The sequence below is a fragment of the Rhinopithecus roxellana genome, chromosome 19 (assembly GCF_007565055.1).
Source record: "Rhinopithecus roxellana isolate Shanxi Qingling chromosome 19, ASM756505v1, whole genome shotgun sequence".
Taxonomy (NCBI): Eukaryota; Metazoa; Chordata; class Mammalia; order Primates; family Cercopithecidae; genus Rhinopithecus; species Rhinopithecus roxellana.
This window is the reverse complement of record NC_044567.1, coordinates 38,848,209-38,869,942: the sequence shown is the minus strand read 5'-3', so window position 1 is coordinate 38,869,942 and position 21,734 is coordinate 38,848,209. Positions and strand designations below refer to the sequence as shown.

At 50.2% G+C, this 21,734-nt stretch overlaps 1 protein-coding gene across 1 annotated transcript in view; it reads left to right on the top strand.

The window, feature by feature from the left end:
• Positions 1-21,734, top strand: part of FOXK2 (forkhead box K2) — an 82,565-nt gene that overhangs the window by 26,305 nt on the left and 34,526 nt on the right. Inside the window, 1 exon segment of the mRNA XM_030923084.1 lies at positions 16,887-17,081. Within this exon segment, the coding sequence (XP_030778944.1) occupies positions 16,887-17,081 (195 nt within the window).

Here is a 21,734-nt window from a genome sequence, read left to right as displayed (position 1 = left end):
TAAATAGACGGAGCCTTACTGTGTTGCCCAGGCTGAAGTGCGGTGGTGCAGTCATGGCTCACTGCTACCTTGAACTTCTGGGCTCAAGGGATCCTCTTTACCTCGGCCTCCTGTGTAATAGGGACTAGCGGCACAAATCACTGCATCCAGCTAATTAAATTTTTAGATTTTTTTTGAGATGGAGTCTCACTCTCTTGCCCAGGCTGGAGTGCAGTGGTGCGATCTTGGCTAACTGCAACCTCCGCCTCTGGGGTTGAAGCAGTTCTCCTGCCTGTGCCTCGCAAGTAGCTGGGATTATAGGCGTGCACCACCACGCCTAGCTATGTTTGTATTTTTTGGTAGAGACGGGATTTTGCCATGTTGGCCAGTCTGGTCTTGAACTCCTGGCCTGAAGTGATCCACTTGCCTCGACCTCCCTCCACAAGTTTTTTTTTCCCTCATTTCTTTTTTTTTTCCTTTGAGACAGTTTCGTTCTTGTTGCCCAGGCTGGAGTGCAGTGGCACGATCTCGGCTCACCGTAACCTCCACCTCCTGGGTTCAGGCGATTCTCCTGCCTCAGCCTCCCGAGTGGCTGGGATTACAGGCGCGCACCACCAGGCCCAGCTAATTCTTTTTGTATTGTTAGTAGAGACGGGATTTCACCATGTTGGCCAGGCTGGTCTCAAACTGAACTCAGAAGATCCGCCCACCCCAGCCTCCCAAGGTGCCGGGATTACAGGCGTGAGCCACCACGCCCGCCCCCAATTTTTTTGTTTGTTTGTTTTATACAGACAGGGTCTCGCCGTCCTGCTCAGGTTGGTATAGTACTCCTGGGCTCAAGCAATCTTCCTGCTTCCACCTCCCAACCTTCCATTACAGGGATTACAGGTGTTTGCTGCCACGCCCGGCAGAAGGGCAGTGTTGGTGTTGATATGAGAAATGGCAAAGGACTCTGCTGGCAGGAGAGGACAGGTGCAGAGTGCGGCCAGAGCAGTATTACCAAGGGCTTGGTCAGCTTTAAAAGTGGTCTCTGGGCCGGGTGTGGTAGCTCATGCCTAGTACTTTGGGAGACTGAGGCAGGAGGATCAGTTGAGTACAGGAGTTTGAGACCAGTCTAGGGAACATAGTAGAACCCTGTCTCTACAAAAAATAAAAAAAATTAGCTGGGTGTGGTGGTGTGCACCTGTAGTCCCAGGTACTCAGGAGTCTGATGTGGGAGAATTGCTTGAGCCCAGGAGGTTGAGGCTGCAGTGAGCCGTGATTGCAGAGTGACACCCTGTGTGAATGAATAAGCGAATGAGTGGTCTCTGGTACTTCACAGGTTATTTACCTGGAAGGGAAAGTAGAATGAACTAAACTTCTTGAGTTTGTGGCCGGAACGGCCAGTGGGACCCCAGCAGGGGACATTTCCCATGTGGGGGTTTTGTTTGATGCTGTGATTTTTGTCTTATAACTATTTTCTAAATCCGCTTCACAACTATTTGTAAATGCTTAGTAAATAAAACCAGACATGCCATCAGAATACTATTTTGAGAGGTCTTTTATTTCGTTTTCTTGTGTGCGAGGTAGGGTCTTGCTCTGGTACCCAGGCTGGAAGTGCCAGTGGCACAGTCATAGCTCTTACCGTGAACTCCTGGGCTCGCGTCATCCAGGGAGGCCGTAGATGAGAACTTTTGGCATCTGTATGAAGGCTTCTTTGAAGGGGCAGACTGTGCTCAGTGCTGTGTGAGTGCCTGCTGTGGGGGTGCCATACCCAGGAGCAGAGCAGAGGCTCCTCACAGCTGCCCACTTGGAGCCCAGAGCTTTTGCCTCTTCTGGCAGCTTCTCTTTGCTTGTTTGAATAGTTCTGGGCTCTGCTCTGAGAATGGTCATGAGAAACTAGAGCAGTAGGAAGGCCATGATAGGGAAGAGTCTTTCTTTTATTTTTAGTTTTTAGTGGAACAGGGTCTTGCTAGAGTGCAGCGGCGTGATCATGGCACACTGCAGCCTTGAACTCCTGGCCTCAAGTGATCCTCCTGCCGCAGCCTCTTAAGTAGCTGGGACTACCTGCCATCATGCTTGTTTTTTTGTTTTTTTTTTAATAGAGATGAGGTCTCACTATGTTGCACAAGCTGGTCTTGAACTCCTGGGCTCAGTCGACCCTCCCACTTCAGCCTTCCAACATGCTGGGATTATAGGCGTGAGCCACTGTGCCCCGCCTTACTTTTATTTTGAAAATTCTTTCGCTTTTACATTTTGTGCCATGTGCATTTATCATCTATTAGTGACAACAACAAAAATACTAATTGATCATCTCCTCTGGACAGTAGTTAAATGGATTTATTCTTTTTTTTTTTTATGTAAGCCGCTTAATTTTCCTCTTAAATCAGAGTATTTGTGGAGAAAGTCCTAGGGAAATGGCGCTGTGCTGGTACACACACAGATGCCGCCCAAACCCAGAGATGCTTTGGAATCAGAGTAGACCGGATTTTACAACAGTAGCACAGCGTGTGCACTGGGTGTGATTTCTCTCTCCCAGCACCGCGTCATCCAACATGTGAGCATTTCTGTTGCTGAACTCATGAATATTCTCACTAAGTGGGCTAATTGAAGGGTATAATTAGCTTTTTCTCAGTTTGGGTCAGAATTGGCTGCCAGATGATTTCAGGTCAGATTTTTTGGAGCTTTTTGCTTTCTGGAATTGTGGAAAAGGGATTGTGGACGTTTATGGGGCATAGAGCTACTCCAGGCAAGTCGCTGTGGGAGGGGTGTGCAGAGTGAAGTGCTGGTGGGTGGCCGTCCTCAGTGGCGTTGGGACCTGGCTTCCGTCCAGCTCTGTGTCTGCAGTGCCACTGTCCTTCTTTCCTCTTGTGAGTCAGTGCTGCCCACCCAGGTCCTGGGGGCGTACCCTCTGCACGGTGTGCTCTGATGCTCTGCGTTCACGGAGATGGAAAAAATAATTAAAAAAAAAAAAAAGAATTGTTGATCTGCCCCGTCTGTCCTCCTTTAGCGTTTCTCAGATGTGTCACCTGCTCTTCCTCCTTCCCCATCTCGCTGTTGACCTAGTGGTTTCTCACTTGGACTTCTGGAGTGGTTCTTAGTTGGTCTCCGTTACTCTCCACTTTGTAAAAGTATCATCTAGACACAGAAAAGTGCGCAGATTCTAAGTATAGCTCAATAAGCACCGCTGGCGTCGTCTGTTCTAGTGAAGACATGTGACGTCATCGGCATCCACCTCTCCCAGCCAGAGCCTCCCACTCCTCAGCGTGGAACTCCTATCCTGCGTTCTAAACCATAAATTAGTTTTGTTTGCTTTTGAACTTCATATACATGAAATTGTTCAGAGTCTGATAGGAGAGGGTGTTTGTTTTTGTTTTTTGTTTTTTTGAGACGGAGTCTCGCTCTGTCGCCCAGGCTGGAGTGCAGTGGCCGGATCTCAGCTCACTGCAAGCTCCGCCTCCCGGGTTCACGCCATTCTCCTGCCTCAGCCTCCCGAGTAGCTGGGACTACAGGCGCCCGCCACCTCGCCCGGCTAGTTTTTTGTATTTTTTTTAGTAGAGACGGGGTTTCACCGTGTTAGCCAGGATGGTCTCGATCTCCTGACCTCGTGATCCGCCCGTCTCGGCCTCCCAAAGTGCTGGGATTACAGGCTTGAGCCACCGCGCCCGGCCCTGGGTGTTTGTTTTTTATTGAATACTGTATTTCTGAGGTTAATCCATATTTTTGCACGTAGCTATTGGACATTTATTCTCATTACCGGAAAGTATTTAGTAACGTGGATATATGACGATTCAATATTCTGCTATAAGTGGACATTTAAAGTAATTTTATTTGGGGCTATTATGGATGATGCTGCTGTGAATAATCTTATAGTTTTTTTTTGATGTTGGAAGGCTTTTTTTTTTTTTTTTTTTGGGAGACAGAGTCTTGCTCTGTCTCCCGGGCTAGAGTGCAGTGGCATGATCTTGGCTCACTGCAACCTCTGCCTCCTGGGTTCAAGCGATTCTCCTACCTCAGCCTCCTGAGTAGCTGGGACTACAGCTGTGCACTACCATGCCTGGCTAATTTTTATACTTTTAGTAGAGACGGGGTTTCACCATGTTGGCCAGGCTGGTCTCGAACTCCTGACCTCCGGTGATCCACTTGCCTCGGCCTCCCAAAGTGCTGGGATTACAGGCATGAGCCACCATGCCTGACCATGTGTTCAGCTTTCTTACCAACATGTTGGAAAGTGCTTTGTGCGGTTTATAGCCATTTATACTTCATTTATGCCTCAACCCCAGAGGTGGAGTTACTACAGGTAGATTGGTGGGGCCGGGTGAGCAGTGTGCATTTATTTCACGAAAAGCTGAGCCGCTTTTCCAGAGCATTGCACCGGTTCATATTCTTGCTGGCAGCATGTGACAGCCCTAGGTTGCCCCGTATGCTTGTTAGCACTTGGCTTTGTCAGTCTTTTGATCTTAGCCATTCTCCGGGTATGTAGTGGTATCTCGGTATGTGTATTTTTTTAATACTTCGGATCATTTACATCAAATGTGGTTTAATTTGCCTTTTACTGATGATCAGTGGTGTTGGGCATCTCTGCATATGCTTTTGGCCATTTCTATGTCATCTATAGTGAATGACCATTTTTATTGGGTTGTTTACCGTCTTACTGAATATTAAGCTTGTTATTATACCCTGAACAGAAGTCCTTTGTGAGACAGGTGTATTGTGAATATTTTCTCCCATTCCAGCCTTTGCCTTGTTTCTTGATACTGTATTTCATATATTCAAATACTGATTTCTACTTAGCTTTTCACTTAGAGGTGTACAGTCAAAACCATTTGGAGGCTACTGCTCTGCTGAATTGGCAGAAGGAATTGCTATGGACTGAATAGAGGAAGGAGGGGACCCAGGCGCTGCCCCACAGCCTCTTCTGTGTCCTCACCCTGGGGGAGGCGTGGATGTTTGGTGGAGAGCCCGCTTTGGTTTTCCGTGAATGTCATTTGGGTGGTGGGGGTAGGATGATCTCAGGAGCGTTCTCACCTCCGAGGAGTGGCTGCATCTCAATGCGTCGGCACCGGAGGGCTGTGCTGCTGTGTGCTGGGTGCGCTTTCTGCCACCACCTGCGAGACCTCCGGAGAGCCTGACCCCGCCGTCCGCACCGGGAGCCCCAGCTGTTGTCTGGTGATCCAGATGAGAGGACCTGTGCGATAATTTCTCGCAGCAGCCTCTGGCAGGACCTGGAGTGGAAATCTTCCTTAGTCTAAAACACATCCCAAATGACTGGACATTAAATAAGAACGCTCGTCTTTGTTTTATGAGGCCACTTGAGGTCGACTTCCCTCCTCTTCTGGGTGTGGCCCTTGCCCGTAGCTCGGTGTGCGCTCCTGAGCCAGCCTTTACCCCGACAGCAAGTTGCCACACCGAATTGCAGACCTGGCAGCCCTTTCCAGCACCTTCCTTATTACAGTTACCATGCAGCAAATGGCAGAGGGGGGCCAAAAACCCCAAAATTCTTCTCCAGGCCAAAGAAAAACTCTGGAGTGCTCGACAGCCACTTACAGACCTGCTCATCACATGTTGGAACACCCAACACCAGCCTCCTGGTTGTGAGTGTTTCTGGGATCGAGGCTCCCTGATACCTGCCTACAGAAGCAGATCCGCCTGAGGACATGCACCATTTCCTGATATTTGTACCTTAGAATATAGGGCCAGCTTCAGGACATGTGGGGTCCAGTGCAGAATGAAAACGTGGGACGTGTTGTTGAGAAAGCTGGAAAAGGCTGGGTGCAGTGGCTCATGCCTGTAATCCCAGCACTTTGGGAGATTGAGGTGGGTGGATCTCTTGAGCCCAGGAATTTGAGACCAGCCTCAGAAATACAGTGAGACCCCCCATCTCTACAAAAACAAAACGGGTGTGGTGGTATGTGCCTGTAGTCCCAGCTATTCAGGAGGCTGAGGTGGGAGGATCGCTTGAGCCTGGGCTTGCAGTGAGCCATGATCGCGCCACTGCCCTCCAGCCCAGGCGACAGAGCAAGACCTTGTCTCTAAACAAACAAACAAACAAACAAAAAAAAAAAAAAACAAGAAAAGAGCTTCTTCATGTCTTCCATGGACTCCTGGCCTGCCATAGTGTTTTTAATTTGCCATTTGACTTCAGACTTTCCCAGGAATATGTGTCTGAAGCAAGCCACCGCTGTTCACACCCCACCAGAGGACGGTGGACAGTTGTGGGGGAAGAAGTGGGTGCGGGAGCAAGATGGGCTGTGTCCCGTTGAACCTCACTACAGAACACCAATTTAAAGATAAATGATGAGGAATTTCAAGATGTTGTCAGTAAGGCATTAAACTCCATGCCTGGCCCTTCTGAGGCGGGCTTTCTGCAGCTGTGCTGGCCACACAAGCCTGAAGCTGGCCTTGTCTGTATGGAAAAGTTTTGTGTCAAAACTATGTGGTTCCTAAGTCACTTTGAAGCAGTGCATGCAGTAAACGTGCTTCACTGAAAGATTACACTTGCCAGCCAGTGCTGAGCCGGGTCGTTAGGTGTCAAAGCCTGTTTGAAGCTTTGGAGGCTTAGGTTAGAAGATTGGTGCTGAAAGTCCGGGCATGGTGGCTCACGCCTGCAATCCCAGCACTTTGGGAGACTGAGGCGGGCGGATCACGAGGTCAGGAGATCGAGACGAGACCATCCTGGCTAACCTGGTGAAACCCCGTCTCTACTAAAAAAAAAATACAAAAAACTAGCCGGGTGTGGTGGCGGGCGCCTGTAGTCCCAGCTACTCGGGAGGCTGAGGCAGGAGAATGGCGTGAACCCGGGAGGTGGAGCTTGCGGTGAGCTGAGATCGCACCGCTGCATTCCAGCCTGGGCGACAGAGCGAGACTCCGTCTCAAAAAAAAATAAAAAATAAAAATAAACATGATGGCATGTCATGAGTTCTGAAGGATAAGAAGTTAAAGCTGGCCGGGCACAGTGGCTCACGCCTGCAATCCCAGCACTTTGGGAGGTCAAGGTGGGTGGATCACTTGAGGTCAGGAGTTTGAGACCAGCCTGGCCCACATGGTGAAACCCTGTCTGTACTAAAAAAAAATTACAAAAACTTAGCCAGGTGTGGGGACACCTGCTTATAGTCTTAGCTACTTGGCAAACTGAGGCAGGAGACTTGCTTGAACTTGAGAGATGGAGGTTGCAGTGAGCTGAGATCACACCACTGCACTCCAGCCTGGACAACAGAGCAAGTCTGTCTTAAAAAAAAAAAATTGAGGCTGAGGTGATAGATGTTGCTTGAGGTTTTTTTGCTGATGAGTGACAAAGTAGGGACCCTTTAGGGTTTCTAGTGTATTCCTCATTGTCTTAAACTGTCTTCAGCGTTGTCAAGCTCTCTATTTGTAATTTGTGTGCTTTAAGATGACACTTGCCACTCAGACCTCCAAGGAGGGGCAGGGCAGCCCATTCCTGGGCCTGGCACGGTGCTCCACCTCCGGCATACCCCTTTCTGGGGCGAGTCCTTGGACTGTGGGGAAGCACCCGCTGCATTCTGGGTGGTGGCAGCCTCGGGCCCTGGGCTCCCCCTTGCGGAGTCCTCAGGGTGTGAGGCGTTGACGGGTGCTGCTCTTAGCGCAGCTGAAAAGGCCGGGTCAGTGGGTGCGTGCTTAAGGGTCACTGGTGTATGTCAGGGCTCCTGATCGTGAAAGATTGTATGACCACGTTTCAGTTCGGGGGTTCTTCCCTGTCCTGTGGGCCCCTCTTACCCACTGGCTGCAGGCTTAGCTGTGGACGTGCTTCCGTCTTTGTGTTTACCCCCCACCTTGGGACCAGCAGTTTTCCTAAATGGGGCCACTGCGTCAGCCTGGGCCCCAGAGGAAGGAAACGTGGCACTGAGCAGCTACTAACGAAGATGAGCACGGTGGAGCCGAGCCAGACGTCGAGTTCGAGCCCAGAGTTCAAGCCCAGGGGCTGCTGTGACAGCAGCAGGGTTCAGCCTGTGCGAATGGGAGGACACTGGGGGTCGGGACGCCCAGAACCATGCTAGAGTAACATGGTTGGGAAAACATTGTTCTGGTGAGTATCACTACGTATAGGAGTGGGATGAATGTTTCCCAAAGAGGAGAAGAAATCTGAAGTGCGTAGAGTGGCATTACCAGACTCAAGTTTCTTGGACCATGATTTGGAAGCCCACTGACAGGATGGTGCATGGACGTAGTGGATGTCACTTGTGCTGGGTGGGTGACAGAACACAGGATCAGAGAAGGTCACTTGGTGCCACTGCCCTGTACTCCACAACACTGGAGCTGCACTTTCCTGGCCTACCGTGAGGCCAACTCTAAGGAACACATGTGACCCTCGAGGAGGGTCAGGAATTTGTGGGAATTGCAGTGAGGCAGCGTTTTGTTAACTGTTCAGTCCCACACCATGGTCCGTGGAATTTGGCTGATGGGACTGACACAGAGACAGCTCCAGGAGCAGAGACGCTGGAAGAGTGGTGTCTGGAGCAGGCTTCTCAGGCTGTCTGTGGTGAAGGCCGAGTCCAGCATGAACCGGCGCTTCTATCAAACACCATAAAATGATTCAAACAATGAAGTGGTTTCCAAACACTCCCCATGTCCATACTCCCCTCGTGGTGGACCAAGGCACATGCTCCCAGCCTGGCCACAGGCCTAGACTAGCGTTAAGGTTTGCGTTGGACGTTTTGAAGGCTTACACATGTTTTTCTTTTTCTTTTTTTTTTGAGACGGAGTCTTGCTCTGTCACCCAAGCTGGAGTGTAGTGGCCCGATTTCGGCTCACTGCAAGCTCTGCCTCCTGGGTTCACGCCATTCTCCTGCGTCAGCCTCCCGAGTAGCTGGGACTACAGGCGCCACCACCTCGCCCAGCTAATTTTTTGTATTTTTTTTTAGTAGAGACGGGGTTTCACTGTGTTAGCCAGGATGGTCTCGATCTCCTGACTTCGTGATCCACCCGCCTCGGCCTTCCAAAGTGCTGGGATTACAGGCGTAAGTCACCGCGCCCGGCCTCTTTTACTTTTGAAATTACTTGAGAATTAAAGCAGAGTTACAAAAATAGTCCAGAGAATTTCCATTTTCCCAGATTCCCATTCTATTACTGTTTCACCAAACCCGCGTGTTCAGTCTCTCTCCCTCTTCTGAAGCTTCAAGGGGCAGTTGCAAAGGTGATGCTTTTCCTGCAGGCATCCTCTTTTGTACCTGGCCCCGGTGAGCGCTGCTACGGCAACTGTGGCCTAACAGCCGACCTTCTCCAGGCTTCATCCACCATCACTCCTGCCCTTCACCGAGTAGGCCCTGTGTCGCGTTGAACCCTCCCGTTGCTCTAATCTCCTTTGAGGTGTGGCCATCCTCAGCCTTTGTCTTCTGTGACATTGATGTTTTTGAAGAGCACAGCATTAGTGATGTTGTCGAATGTCTCTCGATTAGGATTTGTTGGATGTTTCCTCTTGATTAGATCTAGGTTAGTTACCTCTGGCAGGAACTCTAGAGGTGAAGTTGTGTCCTCTCAGGGCACCACGGTCGTGTCACCGTAGTGTCATTTTGTGCCGTGGACAGTGATGCTGGCTGTGAGCACTTGGCTGAGGTGGTCGAAGAGCGGCATCCCGAACAGGGCTCTGGAGTGCAGAGTGACCTCTGCAGCCACTCTGGTCAAGCGTCTCCGCACGGTCTGCAGGGCTCCAAGCCTGGTAGGTGCTCTGTAGGCCACCCCGTTACGTAAAATCACAAATTGGGAAGAGTTTGTTAAATTTTCTTTTCTTTTCTTTTCTTTCTTAGACGGAGTCTCACTCTGTTGCCGAGGCTGGAGTGCAGTGGTATGATCTCGGCTTACCGCAACCTCCGCCTCCTGGGTTCAAGTGAATCTCCTGCCTCAGCCTCCTGAGTAGCTGGGATTACAGGGACGCACTACCGCGCCTGGCTAATTTTTGTATTTTTGGTAGAGATGGAGTTTCACCATGTTGGCCAGGCTCCACCTCAGGTGATCTGCCCGCCTTGGCTTCCCAAAGTGCTGGGATTACAGGCTGTGAGCCACCGTGCCCGGCCAGGCTTGTGTTTTAAATAGGCAGAAGGAGCTCACCCATGGAGCATTTTTTCTGAGTCGTCTGAGTTATCTGTGTCACGGCAGAAAAGGATGTCAGGAGTCTGGGGGAAGCAGGGCCATCCTGGAGGCCACACCCAGGCAGGTGCCAAGGCCACAGGCAGCTCTTCCATGCTTGCCTCTCAGGGTGGGACTGCCTGGGACCAGGCCTGCTGCTCCTGACCGTGTCGGCCCTGGCCTTGTCTCCTCTGCATGTCAAGGACATGTGGCCCGATTGAATGGCAGGGGCTTTTGTTATGCAGGTTCCCAGCCATGCCGTCACTCCACAGAAGCACACACATGGTTTTCGGGGACTTTGGATGTTTCTGGAGGGGTCCGACTCTGGGTCTGTGTCCATGAGATCCACATTCACAGGTGTGGCTACGAAGAGGCCCCTAGACCTCGGGATGTGTGATGAGCCCTTAAGACATGAAACACCACTGGAATCAGCCAAGCTGTAGGGACACAGCAGTGGCGCCTGTGCTGGAGACCATCCCAGACGGACGCTTGTCCTGTTGCTGTGACTCTGATGGTAGATGCTGTGGGGCTACTTTCAAGTACTTTCTTTTTTTTATTTCCTGAGATGGAGTCTCGCTCTGTCGCTAGGCTGGAGTGCAGGGGCGCGATCTCGGCTCACTGCACTCTCCGCCTCCTGGGTTCAAGTGATTCTCCCGCCTCATCCTCCCAAGTAGCTGGGACCACAGGCACCCTCCAGCACTCCCAGCTAATTTTTGTATTTTTAGTAGAGATGGGATTTCACCGTGTTGGCCAGGATGGTCTCAATCTCCTGACCTCGTGATCCGCCTGCCTTGGCCTCCCAAAGTGCTGGGATTACAGGTGTGAGCCACCGCTCCCAGCCCCAAATAAAGTACTTTTAGGAGTACACAGTGTCAGGAATGGTGATGGGCTGACTGTGTGGGACAGCCTAATGTCTTCCAGACACTTAAACTCCAATATCGACCCCGAGTGCTTCTCTGGAGGAAAGTTGCAGGGCCAGGGAAGAGGCACCTCAGGCCTTGGGGAAGTCAGGCGCCCTTCCAGCCAAGACACCAACTGCACGTGGACCTGCACTGGGCTCATTGCCCTGCAGCCATGTGGGGAAGACACGGGCCCAGGAGGATCTAACCCCCTGGCATCTGTTTTTACCCCCACCTCCGTTCTGTTGTAATATTTTGTGCCTCTTTTTAGTGTCGTGAAGCAACTCATCCAAAATTATTCCAGTTTTTAATTTCTAGTTTTGAAAAGGGGAACAAGGATTTCCAAGGTAACTGAACTCCACAGAGAACCTGAAAACAGTTTTAATGTATCTTGTTTTGAATGTAACCTACATTCAAATAAATTATAATTATAGTGTGGGTATCCATGCAGTCACAACCCAGGTAAAAGAAATAGGTCATTGTGGCCAGGTGCGGTGGCTTACGCCTGTAATCCCAACACTTTGGGAGGCCAAGGTGGGTGGATCACAAGGTCAGGAGATTGAGACCATCCTGGCTACATGGTGAAACCCCGTCTCTACTAAAAATACAAAAAAAAATTAGGTGGGCGTGGTGGTGGGCACCTGTAGTCCCAGCTATTCTGGAGGCTGAGGCAGGCGAATGGCGTGAACCTGGGAGGCGGAGCTTGCAGTGAGCTGAGATTGTGCCACTGCACTCCAACCTGGGTGACAGAACGAGACTCAGTCTCAAAGAAAAAAAAGAAAAGAAATAGGTCATTGTCAGCACAAAAGCATAGAGAATGGCACAGTGAACCCCCCACACCTATCACATGATCCACGTTTTGCTACTTTCTACATCCATCTGCATGGACGGCTTTTATTTTTTTTAAAAAACTGTCTATTGAAGTGTCCAGAAAAGTGTGTGTATCATGCATATGCAACTGATACATTTTTGCAGACAGGAACTCTCACCGATGCAGTCAGAATCCAGATTAAGACAAAGCAAGTTGGCCGGGCGCGGTGGCTCACGCCTGTAATCCCTGCACTTTGGGACGCCGAGGCGGGCAGATCACGAGGTCAGGAGATTGAGACCATCCTGGCTAACGTGGTGAAACCCCATCTCTACTAAAAATACAAAAAATTAGCCGGGTGAGGTGGCGGGCGCCTGTAGTCCCAGCTACTTGGGAGGCTGAGGCAGGAGAATGGCGTGAACTTGGGAGGCGGAGCTGGCAGTGAGCTGAGATCCGGCCACTGCACTCCAGCCTGGGCAACAGAGCAAGACTCTGTCTCAAAAAAATGAAAAAGAAAAAAGAAAAAGCAAGCTGGCTGGCACAGCGACTGGCCTCTTTTTTTTTTTTTTTTTTTAAACTAGAAGTAGGATCTTGCTCTGTTACCCAGGCTAGAGTACAGTGGTACGACCACAGCTCACTGCAGCCTCAAACTCCCAGGCTCAAGCAACCCTCCTGCCTCAGCCTCCGAGCCACTGGAACTACAGGTGTGCACCACCACACCTGGGTAAGTTTTTAAACATTTTTTGTGGATAAGTGGGGATCTTGCTGTATTGCTGATGCTGATGTTGAACTCCTGGACTCGAGTGATCTTCCTGCCTCAGCCTCCCTAAGTGCTGGAATTACAGGTGTGAGCGACCGCGCCTGGCCCCTCTCCTCGTTTTCAATGCCCTGTGCTGAGGATCCTCTGCCGTGGAATGTCGTCACAGCACTGATCGTCCATTGTCTTTAACTGGAAACATTGGGGTTGGGTCCAGTGACCCACACCTGTACTCCCAGTACTTTGGGAGGCCAAGACAGGAGGATCACTTGAGCCCAGGAGTTTGTGACCAGTCTGGGTGACACTGGGGGACCCTGTCTCTACAAAAAGTGATAATAATAATAACTAGCTAAACATGATGGCGTGTGCCTGTAGTCCTAGCTACTCAAGAGGTCGAGACAGCCGGATCCCTTGAGCCTGGGAAACTGAGGCTACAGTGAGTCATGACTGTGCTGCTGCGCTCCAGCCTGGGCTACAGAGCGAGACCTGGCCTCAAAACGAGAAGGAAACAGCAGCAGACACAAGGGAAGGGTGGCTCAGTGTGGCAGCGCCCTGTCCCGCGAAGAGCACTCTGCCAGGCCTGGACGAGGACGTGCGTGACTCTAGGGAGAAGTGCGAGCTCACAGGTGATATGGGATGTGGTCCTGTTGTGTGAAAAGCGAGCAAAACACTCAGAGGATATTGGGTCCCGTCGTTGCGGAGCTCCTGCCCCACAGAGGAGGAAGAGCCTCTCCCTGTTGGAACTGTGCGCACTGCTGGAGCTCGCTTCTGGGAGGACCGGCAGGGAGTGTGTTCTGGTCAAGGGTGAGCCTTCTGCAGAAGTTCAGGGTGGACATAGAATAAATATAGCACAGTGGACACCAGATGCGTCTGTGGGAAGAAGTCACTGTTGACATCTTTTTTTTTTTTGAGACGGAGTCTCGCTGTGTCGCCCAGGCTGGAGTGCAGTGGCGCGATCTGGGCTCACTGCAACCTCCACCTCCCGGGTTCACGCCATTCTCCTGCCTCAGCCTCCCGAGTAGCTGGAACTACAGCCACCCGCCACCACATCTGGCTAATTTTTTGTATTTTTAGTAGAGACGAGGTTGTTAGCCAGGATGGTCTCAATCTCCTGACCTCGTGATCCGCCCGCCTCGGCCTCCCAAAGTGCTGGAATTACAGGCGTGAGCCACCACCCCTGGCTGGGTTTTTATTTTTTTATTTTTTTTAAAAGACAGTCGCGCTCTGTCTCCTGGGCTGGAATGCAATGGCGAGATCTCAGCTCACTGCAACCTCTGCCTCCCCGGTTCAAGTGATTCTCCTGCCTCAGCCTTCCGAGTAGCTGGGATTACAGGTGCCTGCCACCACGCCCGGCTAATTTTTGTATTTTTAGTAGAGATGGTGTTTAACCATGTTGGTCAGGCTGGTCTCAAACTCGTGACTTCATAATCCACCCGCCTTGGCCTCCCAAAGTGCTGGGATTACAGGTGTGAGCCACTGTGCCTGGCCCACGCCGGCTAATTTTTATGTTTTTAGTAGCGATGGGGTTTCCCTGTGTTGGTCAGTCTCGAACTCCTGACCTCAGGTAATCCTCCTGCCTCGGCCTCCCAAAGTCCTGGGATGAGAGGTGTGAGCTGCTGTGCCTGGCCTAGTAGTACAGTGTTTGATTTGATGTCCTGAGTGTCTGTATGTGTGTGTGGAGTGCGGTTTTCCACTGGGCTTCAGTCTGAGGTTGCGCGGTTGGTGCTCGCTGTTCTTCCCATCTCCACTTCTGGCTGGCGACCGTGCGGGTGCGGACTCCGCAGCTGCCCAGCTCAGAGCCAGAGTCGTGTGCGGAGCCCAATAGGGATGGCGGAGCCACTTGGCATCCACGCATCTTGCCCTGTTTGTGTCCACATGGTTCTGCTGTGAGAACCCCTGGGTTGTAAGCTGTTAAGCTGGTATGAGAGGGTGGGTGGTCCTGGCAACACGACCCCACGTGAGACGGGCTGCTCATTAGCGGTGAGGAGGACTCAGGAGATGGTGGGTGGGAGTCTAGGGATAGCTTGCGGATCCTGCTGGAACCTCGTGCCAGGCCAGTCTTCCTTGTTGTCCTCAGAGGTGACAGCTCTACACACACACAACCCCCCGTCCACCCCCCTCGTTTGCAGAATCTACAGGTAATGTCTGTGTAAAGGGAGCTGAACTCGGTCAGATCTCAGATACATGACAGGTGATCAGTTTTATTGTTTATTGTGTATTTATTTAGAGCAGTACTGAAAGCTTATTAAAAAGCTTTAGAGCAGGAAGGAAAAGAGGTAAAATACACTTGGAAGAGGGCCAGGAGGGTGAACTGAGAGATTAAGTACCAGTTTTCTTTTTTTTTTTGAGACGGAGTCTTGCTCTGTCCCCCTGGCTGGAGTGCAGTGGTGCAGTCTCGGCTCACTGCAAGCTCTGCCTCCCGGGTTCCTGCCATTCTCCTGCCTCAGCCTCCTGAGTAGCTGGGACTACAGGCGCCCGCCACCGCGCCTGGCTAATTTTTTGTATATTTAGTAGTGACAGGGTTTCACCGTGGTCTCGATCTCCTGACCTTGTGATCCACCCGCGTCGGCCTCCCGAAGTGCTGGGATTACAGGCGTGAGCCACCGCACCCAGCCTAAGTGCCAGTTTTCTTTAAAATGTGTTTTAAATTTGGAAAGTCTGAAGCCAACAGTGAATGTCACTAATTGTGAAGTGTTGCAGCTCTTTGCTCTAGGTAGACTTTTATTTTTTTTTGAAATGGAGTCTCGCTCTGTCTCCCTGGCTGGAGTGCAGTGGCATGATCTCGGCTCACTGCAGCCTCTGCCTCCCGGGTTCAAGAGATTCTCCTGTCTCAGCCTCCTGAGTAGCTGGGATTACACGTGTGTGCCACCACGCCTGGCTAATTTTTTTGTATTTTTGGTAGAGACGGGATTTCAGCGTGTTAGCCAGGATGGTCTCGGTCTCCTGACCTCATGGTCTGCCTGCCTCGGCCTCCCAAAGTCCTGGAATTGCAGGTGTGAGCTGGGCTGAGTGTGGCCAGCCACTTGTTTGGGTTGTTTGTAGACAGACAAATAGGCTGTTGTTGAACTGGGTTCATGGTGGGAACTTAGAGACTCTCAGAGTCTAAAATTTAACTGTTGTGTTAAATTTTATTCTTTGAAGGTATTTGGCTTGCGTGACCTTTGTTTGGTTACGTTTTACTTGAGTCATGTCAAGGAGGCTACTTCAAGTGTGAACCACAGAGTTCCACTGCAAACCTTCTCCCCTGTAGCTTTAATGTCCCTGGCTCTTGGTTTGCCAGAGCCAACAGTGAAAAAAGTGATAGGAGTTTTTATTTAAAGAAAAGGAGGCCGGGCGCCCTGGCTCACGCCTGTAATCCCAACACTTTGGGAAGCCGAGGTGGCAGATCATGTGAGATTGGGAGTTCAGGACCAGCCTGACCAACATGGAGAAACCCCGTCTCTGCTGAAAATACAAAATTAGCCGGGCGTGCTGGTGCATGCCTGTAATCCCAGCTACTCGGGAGGCTGAGGCAGGAGAATCGCTTGAACCTGGGAGGTGGAGGTTGCAGTGAGCCGAGATAGCACCGTTGCACTCCAGCCTGGGCCACAAGAACGAAACTCCGTTTCTACAAAAAAAAAAAAAAGGAAAGGAATTATTTTTCTTAAATAAGAAAACTACCACAGAGTTACTGCTTTGTGACCCAGATACATTTGTATGTTTATTTTGAAAGGAAAAATAGACACTGGGTGGTATTTGAGTTTTGTTTTGAGTCTACTATAAGACTCAAAACATATTTGTGCACTTAGTTTAAAAGGAGTCATGTAGGCTAAGTGGTATTTGAGTCTTTTTGAGTCTATGCTTTTTTTTTTTTTGGTTGGGGGAGACGGAGTCTTTTGCTCAGACTGAAGTGTGGTGACACTGTCAGAGCTCACTGCAGCCTCGACCTCCTGGGCTCAAGCAACCTCCTGCCTCAGCCTCCTGAGTATCTGGGACCACAGGCATGCATCACCACACCTGGCTAATTTTTTGTAGTTTTTGTAGAGATGGGGTCTCGCTGTGTTGCACAGGCTGGTCTTGACCTCCTGGACCTAAGTGATCTGCCTGCCTCAGCCTCCCAAAGTGCTGGGATTATAAGCATGAGCTACAATACCTGACCTTGTCTGTGCTTTTAATTTTCCTGTGTGGCTGGTCTAAATAGTGTTTTCTTACTGGTGTTTTTTAAGTCATGAAGCACCTTAGTTGTGGTTTTGTTAGGCGACTTGTAATAACACGGTGAGCTGAGCTTGGAGGTGTTGCATACATGTCCTTAGTTGCTCCAGTGTTGTGGGGGACACGTGGGGACTCTGCTCCTGCCCTGGCTGGGACAGCAAAAGGGTGCTGATGGTGGGCTTTTATTTTCCAGGTGCACGTTCAGGTTCCCGAGCACAAACATCAAGATAACGTTTACTGCCCTGTCCAGCGAGAAGAGGGAGAAGCAGGAGCCGTCTGAGTCTCCGGTGAAGGCCGTACAGCCGCACATCTCACCCCTGACCATCAACATTCCAGACACCATGGCCCACCTCATCAGCCCTCTGCCCTCCCCAACAGGAACCATCAGGTGTGGCCATGGGGATGGGGGAACTGGAACGTCCTCAGTCCCAGTGGCAGCCCCAAGTAAAGCCTTTCTGCTTCCCTGGTGCTGACTTACGTGGAGAGAGAGATGTGAAGTGGTGTTTAAAAAATTTCTGCTCTGAATTTCCTGCAGTAGGAAATGCAGTTCCCAAAGGTTCCTGGTTTTTATTTACTCATTCTTTTTTTTTTTTTTTGAGACAAGAATGTCTCTCTGCTGCCCAGGCTGGAGTGCAGTGGCACGATCTCAGCTCACTGCAAGCTCTGCCTCCCAGGTTCAAGTGATTCTGCTGCCTTAGCCTCCTGAGTAGCTGGGACTACAGGCATGCGCCACCACGCCTGGCTAATTTTTGCATTTTTAGTAGAGACGGGGTTTCACCATATTGGTCAGGCTAGTCTCGAACTCCTGACCTCAAGTGATCCACCCGCCTTAGCCTCTCCGAGTGTTGGGACTACAGGCTGAGGCCCTGTGCCTGGCCTGTTTGCTCATTCTTTAAAAGATGTTTTTAAAGTGTTACTGTTTTTTTTTTTTTTTAAGACAGAGTCTTGCACTGTTGCCCAGGCTGGAGTGCAGTGGTGCAATCTCGGCTCACTGCAACCTCTGCCTCCCAGGTTCAAGCGATTCTCCTGCCTCAGCCTCCTGAGTAGCTGGGGCCACAGGCACGTGCCACTACGCCCAGCTAATTTTTTGTATTTTTAATAGAGACGGGATTTCACTGTGTTGGCCAGGCTGGTCTCAAACTCCTGACCTTGTGATCCGCCTCCCAAAGTGCTGGGATTACAAGCGTGAGCCGCCGCAGCTAGCCGTTGGTTTTTTTTTTTTTTTTTTTTTTTTTTTTTGTGAGACGGGTTCTGGCTGTGTTGCTAGGATGAACTCAGACTTCTGGATTTAAGTGATCCTCCTGCCTTGGCCTCCTGAGCAGCTGGGACAACACATGCTCCACTGTGCCTGGCCTGGATTCTTTTTATTGGAGTATAAATGGAAGGGCAGACAGTGTTCTAAAGTCTGAGAGAGATTTTAATTTTAATTTTGAATTTTTTTTTTTTTTTTTTTTTTTTTGAGACGGAGTCTCGCTCTGTCGCCCAGGCTGGAGTGCAGTGGCTGGATCTCAGCTCACTGCAAGCTCCGCCTCCCGGGTTTATGCCATTCTCCTGCCTCAGCCTCCTGAGTAGCTGGGACTACAGGCGCCCGCCACCTCGCCCGGCTAGTTTTTTGTATTTTTTTTTTTAGTAGAGACGGGGTTTCACCGTGTTAGCCAGGATGGTCTCGATCTTCTGACCTCGTGATCCACCCGTCTCGGCCTCCCAAAGTGCTGGGATTACAGGCTTGAGCCACCGCGCCCGGACTGAATTTTGAATTTTTTAGAGAGCCCACAGCCTGAAGAATCATGAGCCAATTAAACATCTTTTCTTTCTTTTTCTTTTAAAGAAGAATAGAGAGCCAAGAAATAAACCCTCACATAATATAGTCAAATGATTTTTTTTTGAGATGGAGTTTCGCCCTTTTTGCCCAGGCTGGAGTGCAATGCGTGGTCTTGGCTCACTGCAACCTCTGCCTCCCAGGTTGAAGCAATTCTCCTGCCTCAGTCTCCTGAGTAGCTGGGATTACAGGCAATGTACCACCACGCCCGGCTAATTTTGTATTTTTAGTAGAGACGGGATTTCTCCATGTTGGTCAGGACGGTCTTGAAATCCTGACCTCAAGTGATCCTCCCGCCTTGGCCTGCCAAAGTGCTGAGATTACAGGCGTGAGCCACCATGCCCGGCCTCATCAAAATGGTTTTTGACGAGGGTGCCAAGACCATTCATTCAGACTTTCCAACAAGTGACACTAGGGAAACTGTATGTCCACATGGAAAATAATGAATTTGGGCCCTTATTTTATACCATGTGCAAAAATTAACTGAAAATGGATCAAAGGCCTAAATTTAAGGCCTGAAACTGTAAAATTCCTAGAAGGAAACATAGGCAAAGCCCCCATGACATTGGATTTGGTGTTGATGTCTTGCATTTGATACCAAAGGCACAGGCAACAGAAGAAAAAGACACATTGAACTTCTTGAAAATTAAAAAAAATGTGTGCACCAGAAGACAACTTAAGTGGTAAAAAGGTGTTTTACAGAATGGGAGTGAGTATTTGCAAGTCATACATCTGACCAAGGGATTAGTATCCAGATTTTAGACACAACTCCTACAACTCAGCAACAAAGAAACAGAAGACCCAGTTCAAAAGAAAGACGTTCTTTCAAAGAAGATATAGAAATGGCCAAAAGCACATGAAAAGATATTCAGCATCAGTAGTTATGAGGGAAATGCCAATCAAAACACAATGAGATCCCACCTCACACCCATTGGATTGACTGCTATTAAAAACAAAAAACCCAGAAAATAGTGTTAGTGAGGATGTGGAGAAATTGGAACTGTTGTGCGCTGTTGCAAGGAATGCCAGACCGTGCAGCTGCTGTGGAAACAGTCTAGCAGTTCCTCAAAAAACTAAAAATAGAATTACCACTGTGATCCAGCAACCCCACTTCTGAATATAGACCCAAACTGAAGGCAGGTTCTTGAAGAAATATTTGTATGCCCGTTTTCATAGCAGCCTTATGCACAATTTCCAGAGGATAGAAGATACAGTGGAATATTATTCAGCCTTAAAAAGGAAGGAAATCCTGACATATGCTGAAACATGAATTAATCCTGAGGTCATTGTGCTCAGTGAAATAAGCCAGTCATTGCGATTCCTAGAGTGTCACATTGGCGGAGACCGAAGGCATAATGGAGGTGGCCAGGGGCTGGGGGTGGGGAGAGGGAGCCCGTGTTTCTTGGGGACAGAGCTTCAGTTTGGGAAATGAGAACATTCTGGAGGGGTGGTGTGATGGCTGCACCTCCGTGTGAATGCGCTTCACGCTGTTGAAGTGTGCGGTTTAAAATGGTTAAAATGGTAAATTTTATGTTGTGTATATTTTACCACAAAGGAAAAAAAAAGGCCCCCTGGAAAAGCTGCTATCATGCATGTGTTTGTGAAATGGAGGCATGGCCGGTGGCCTCTGGCCACCATCCTGTGCCTGGTGCTGTCCGAGAGCAGCCGTGGCTGACAGTCAGGGCCTTCTCGTCGCTGCCCTCTCTCCTGTTGCTCCTTTGCTGAGAGGCTGCCATCTCTCTTTCCCACTTTGGTTGAATTTGGCTGAACATAACTGAGTGGGCCACGTAGTAGATGTGCGGGTGGGTAGGCAAAAGTCAAGTCCTGCCACCCAGTGCTTATTAAGCACTACATAAAAAGGACACAGAATTCACTGGAGGAGAATGTGCCCGAGTTTGCCTGAGTCACATACAGCTCACTGCCGAGCAGCAGCCTTGAAGACCCTACATCCAAGTGTGACTGACAGCAGCGGTGGGCGCAGGGGAAGGGTCGCAGCTGCAGCCCTGAGGTTGGGTCGGCTCCCGACTCAGCCTCTCCTCTCGCCAACCACTTTCTCTTCATCCTGTGTTTCCTTGCTTGCCCCTCCCCACACCTGCACAGACCTTTGTCAGGGGAACCCAGGTCCCCGGGGCCTCCAGGTGGAGTGAGCTTGAGCGACCTGACTTTCCAAAGCTGCCATCCAGCCAGCAGGTCACTTGCCTTCCTCAGGCCACACTGGCTGCATCCTCCACTTGTTAAAAGTTGGCTCTTTAAACTCATAAACTGTAGATGCCACGAGTCTTTGTCGTTCCTGCTGTTTCTCCAGTGCTTTAAGGATGTTTGCTGGCATTGAGTAAATGCTTGTTGAATGGGTGAGTGAGTATACCAGTGGTGCATATTCATGGCGGAAGGTCTAAGCAGCACTGTGGAGGGTACAAGGCCACTGGTGTTTTGCCCTTTCCCTCCTCCTCCCTACCTCTCCATCTCCCTGGCCCTCCTTTTAAATTGTTTCTCAGAGGTCACGCCTTTAGGTTTCTTTGTTATTTTTTCTAGACCTTTTCTATGCATTTGCAATGTTTTTCCCCCAAAACTCTTGTATAACGGATAAAATGATCTTATCTTGATTTTGTTCCATTTCAATGGCTCATTCTTTTTATTGAAGTGCAGAAAATGAGGCATTGAGAGAACCTGCAGCTCCTTCACTTACCAGAAAGGCACGTGCCCTTTAATTGGCACAGAGATCAAGAATCAGAACGCTCCCTGTGCCCCAGTCCAACCCAGTGGGAAAAAGTGCACGTCTGAAAACAGGGGCCTGATTCTGCGTCTTGGGTGCCCCTAGCTGACCTGCTGCTGTGTCTTGGGTGCCCCTAGCTGACCTGCTGCTGTGTCCTGGGTGCCCCTAGCTGACCTGCTGCTGTGTCCTGGGTGCCCCTAGCTGACCTGCTGCTGTGTCCTGGGTGCCCCTAGCTGACCTGCTGCTGTGCCGTCAGCAGGTGTCCATGCCCACGGCTTCATCTTCAGTGGAACCGCTTGTTCCACTTCAGTTCCAGGGCCCTTGGCTGTCAGACCCCCTCCCCCCCAACTTTCCCTGTCTTTTCTGTGCCCCCTGTCACAGCTCCTCAGTGAGGACCTCTGCGCCTGTCTTGTGTCACTTTGTGTCTTTAATAAGTTCTGGAACCATCTGGAACCTCAGTTTCCTCACTGGTGAAATGAGTGGGCCACTGCCTCCCCTCAGAGCTTGTT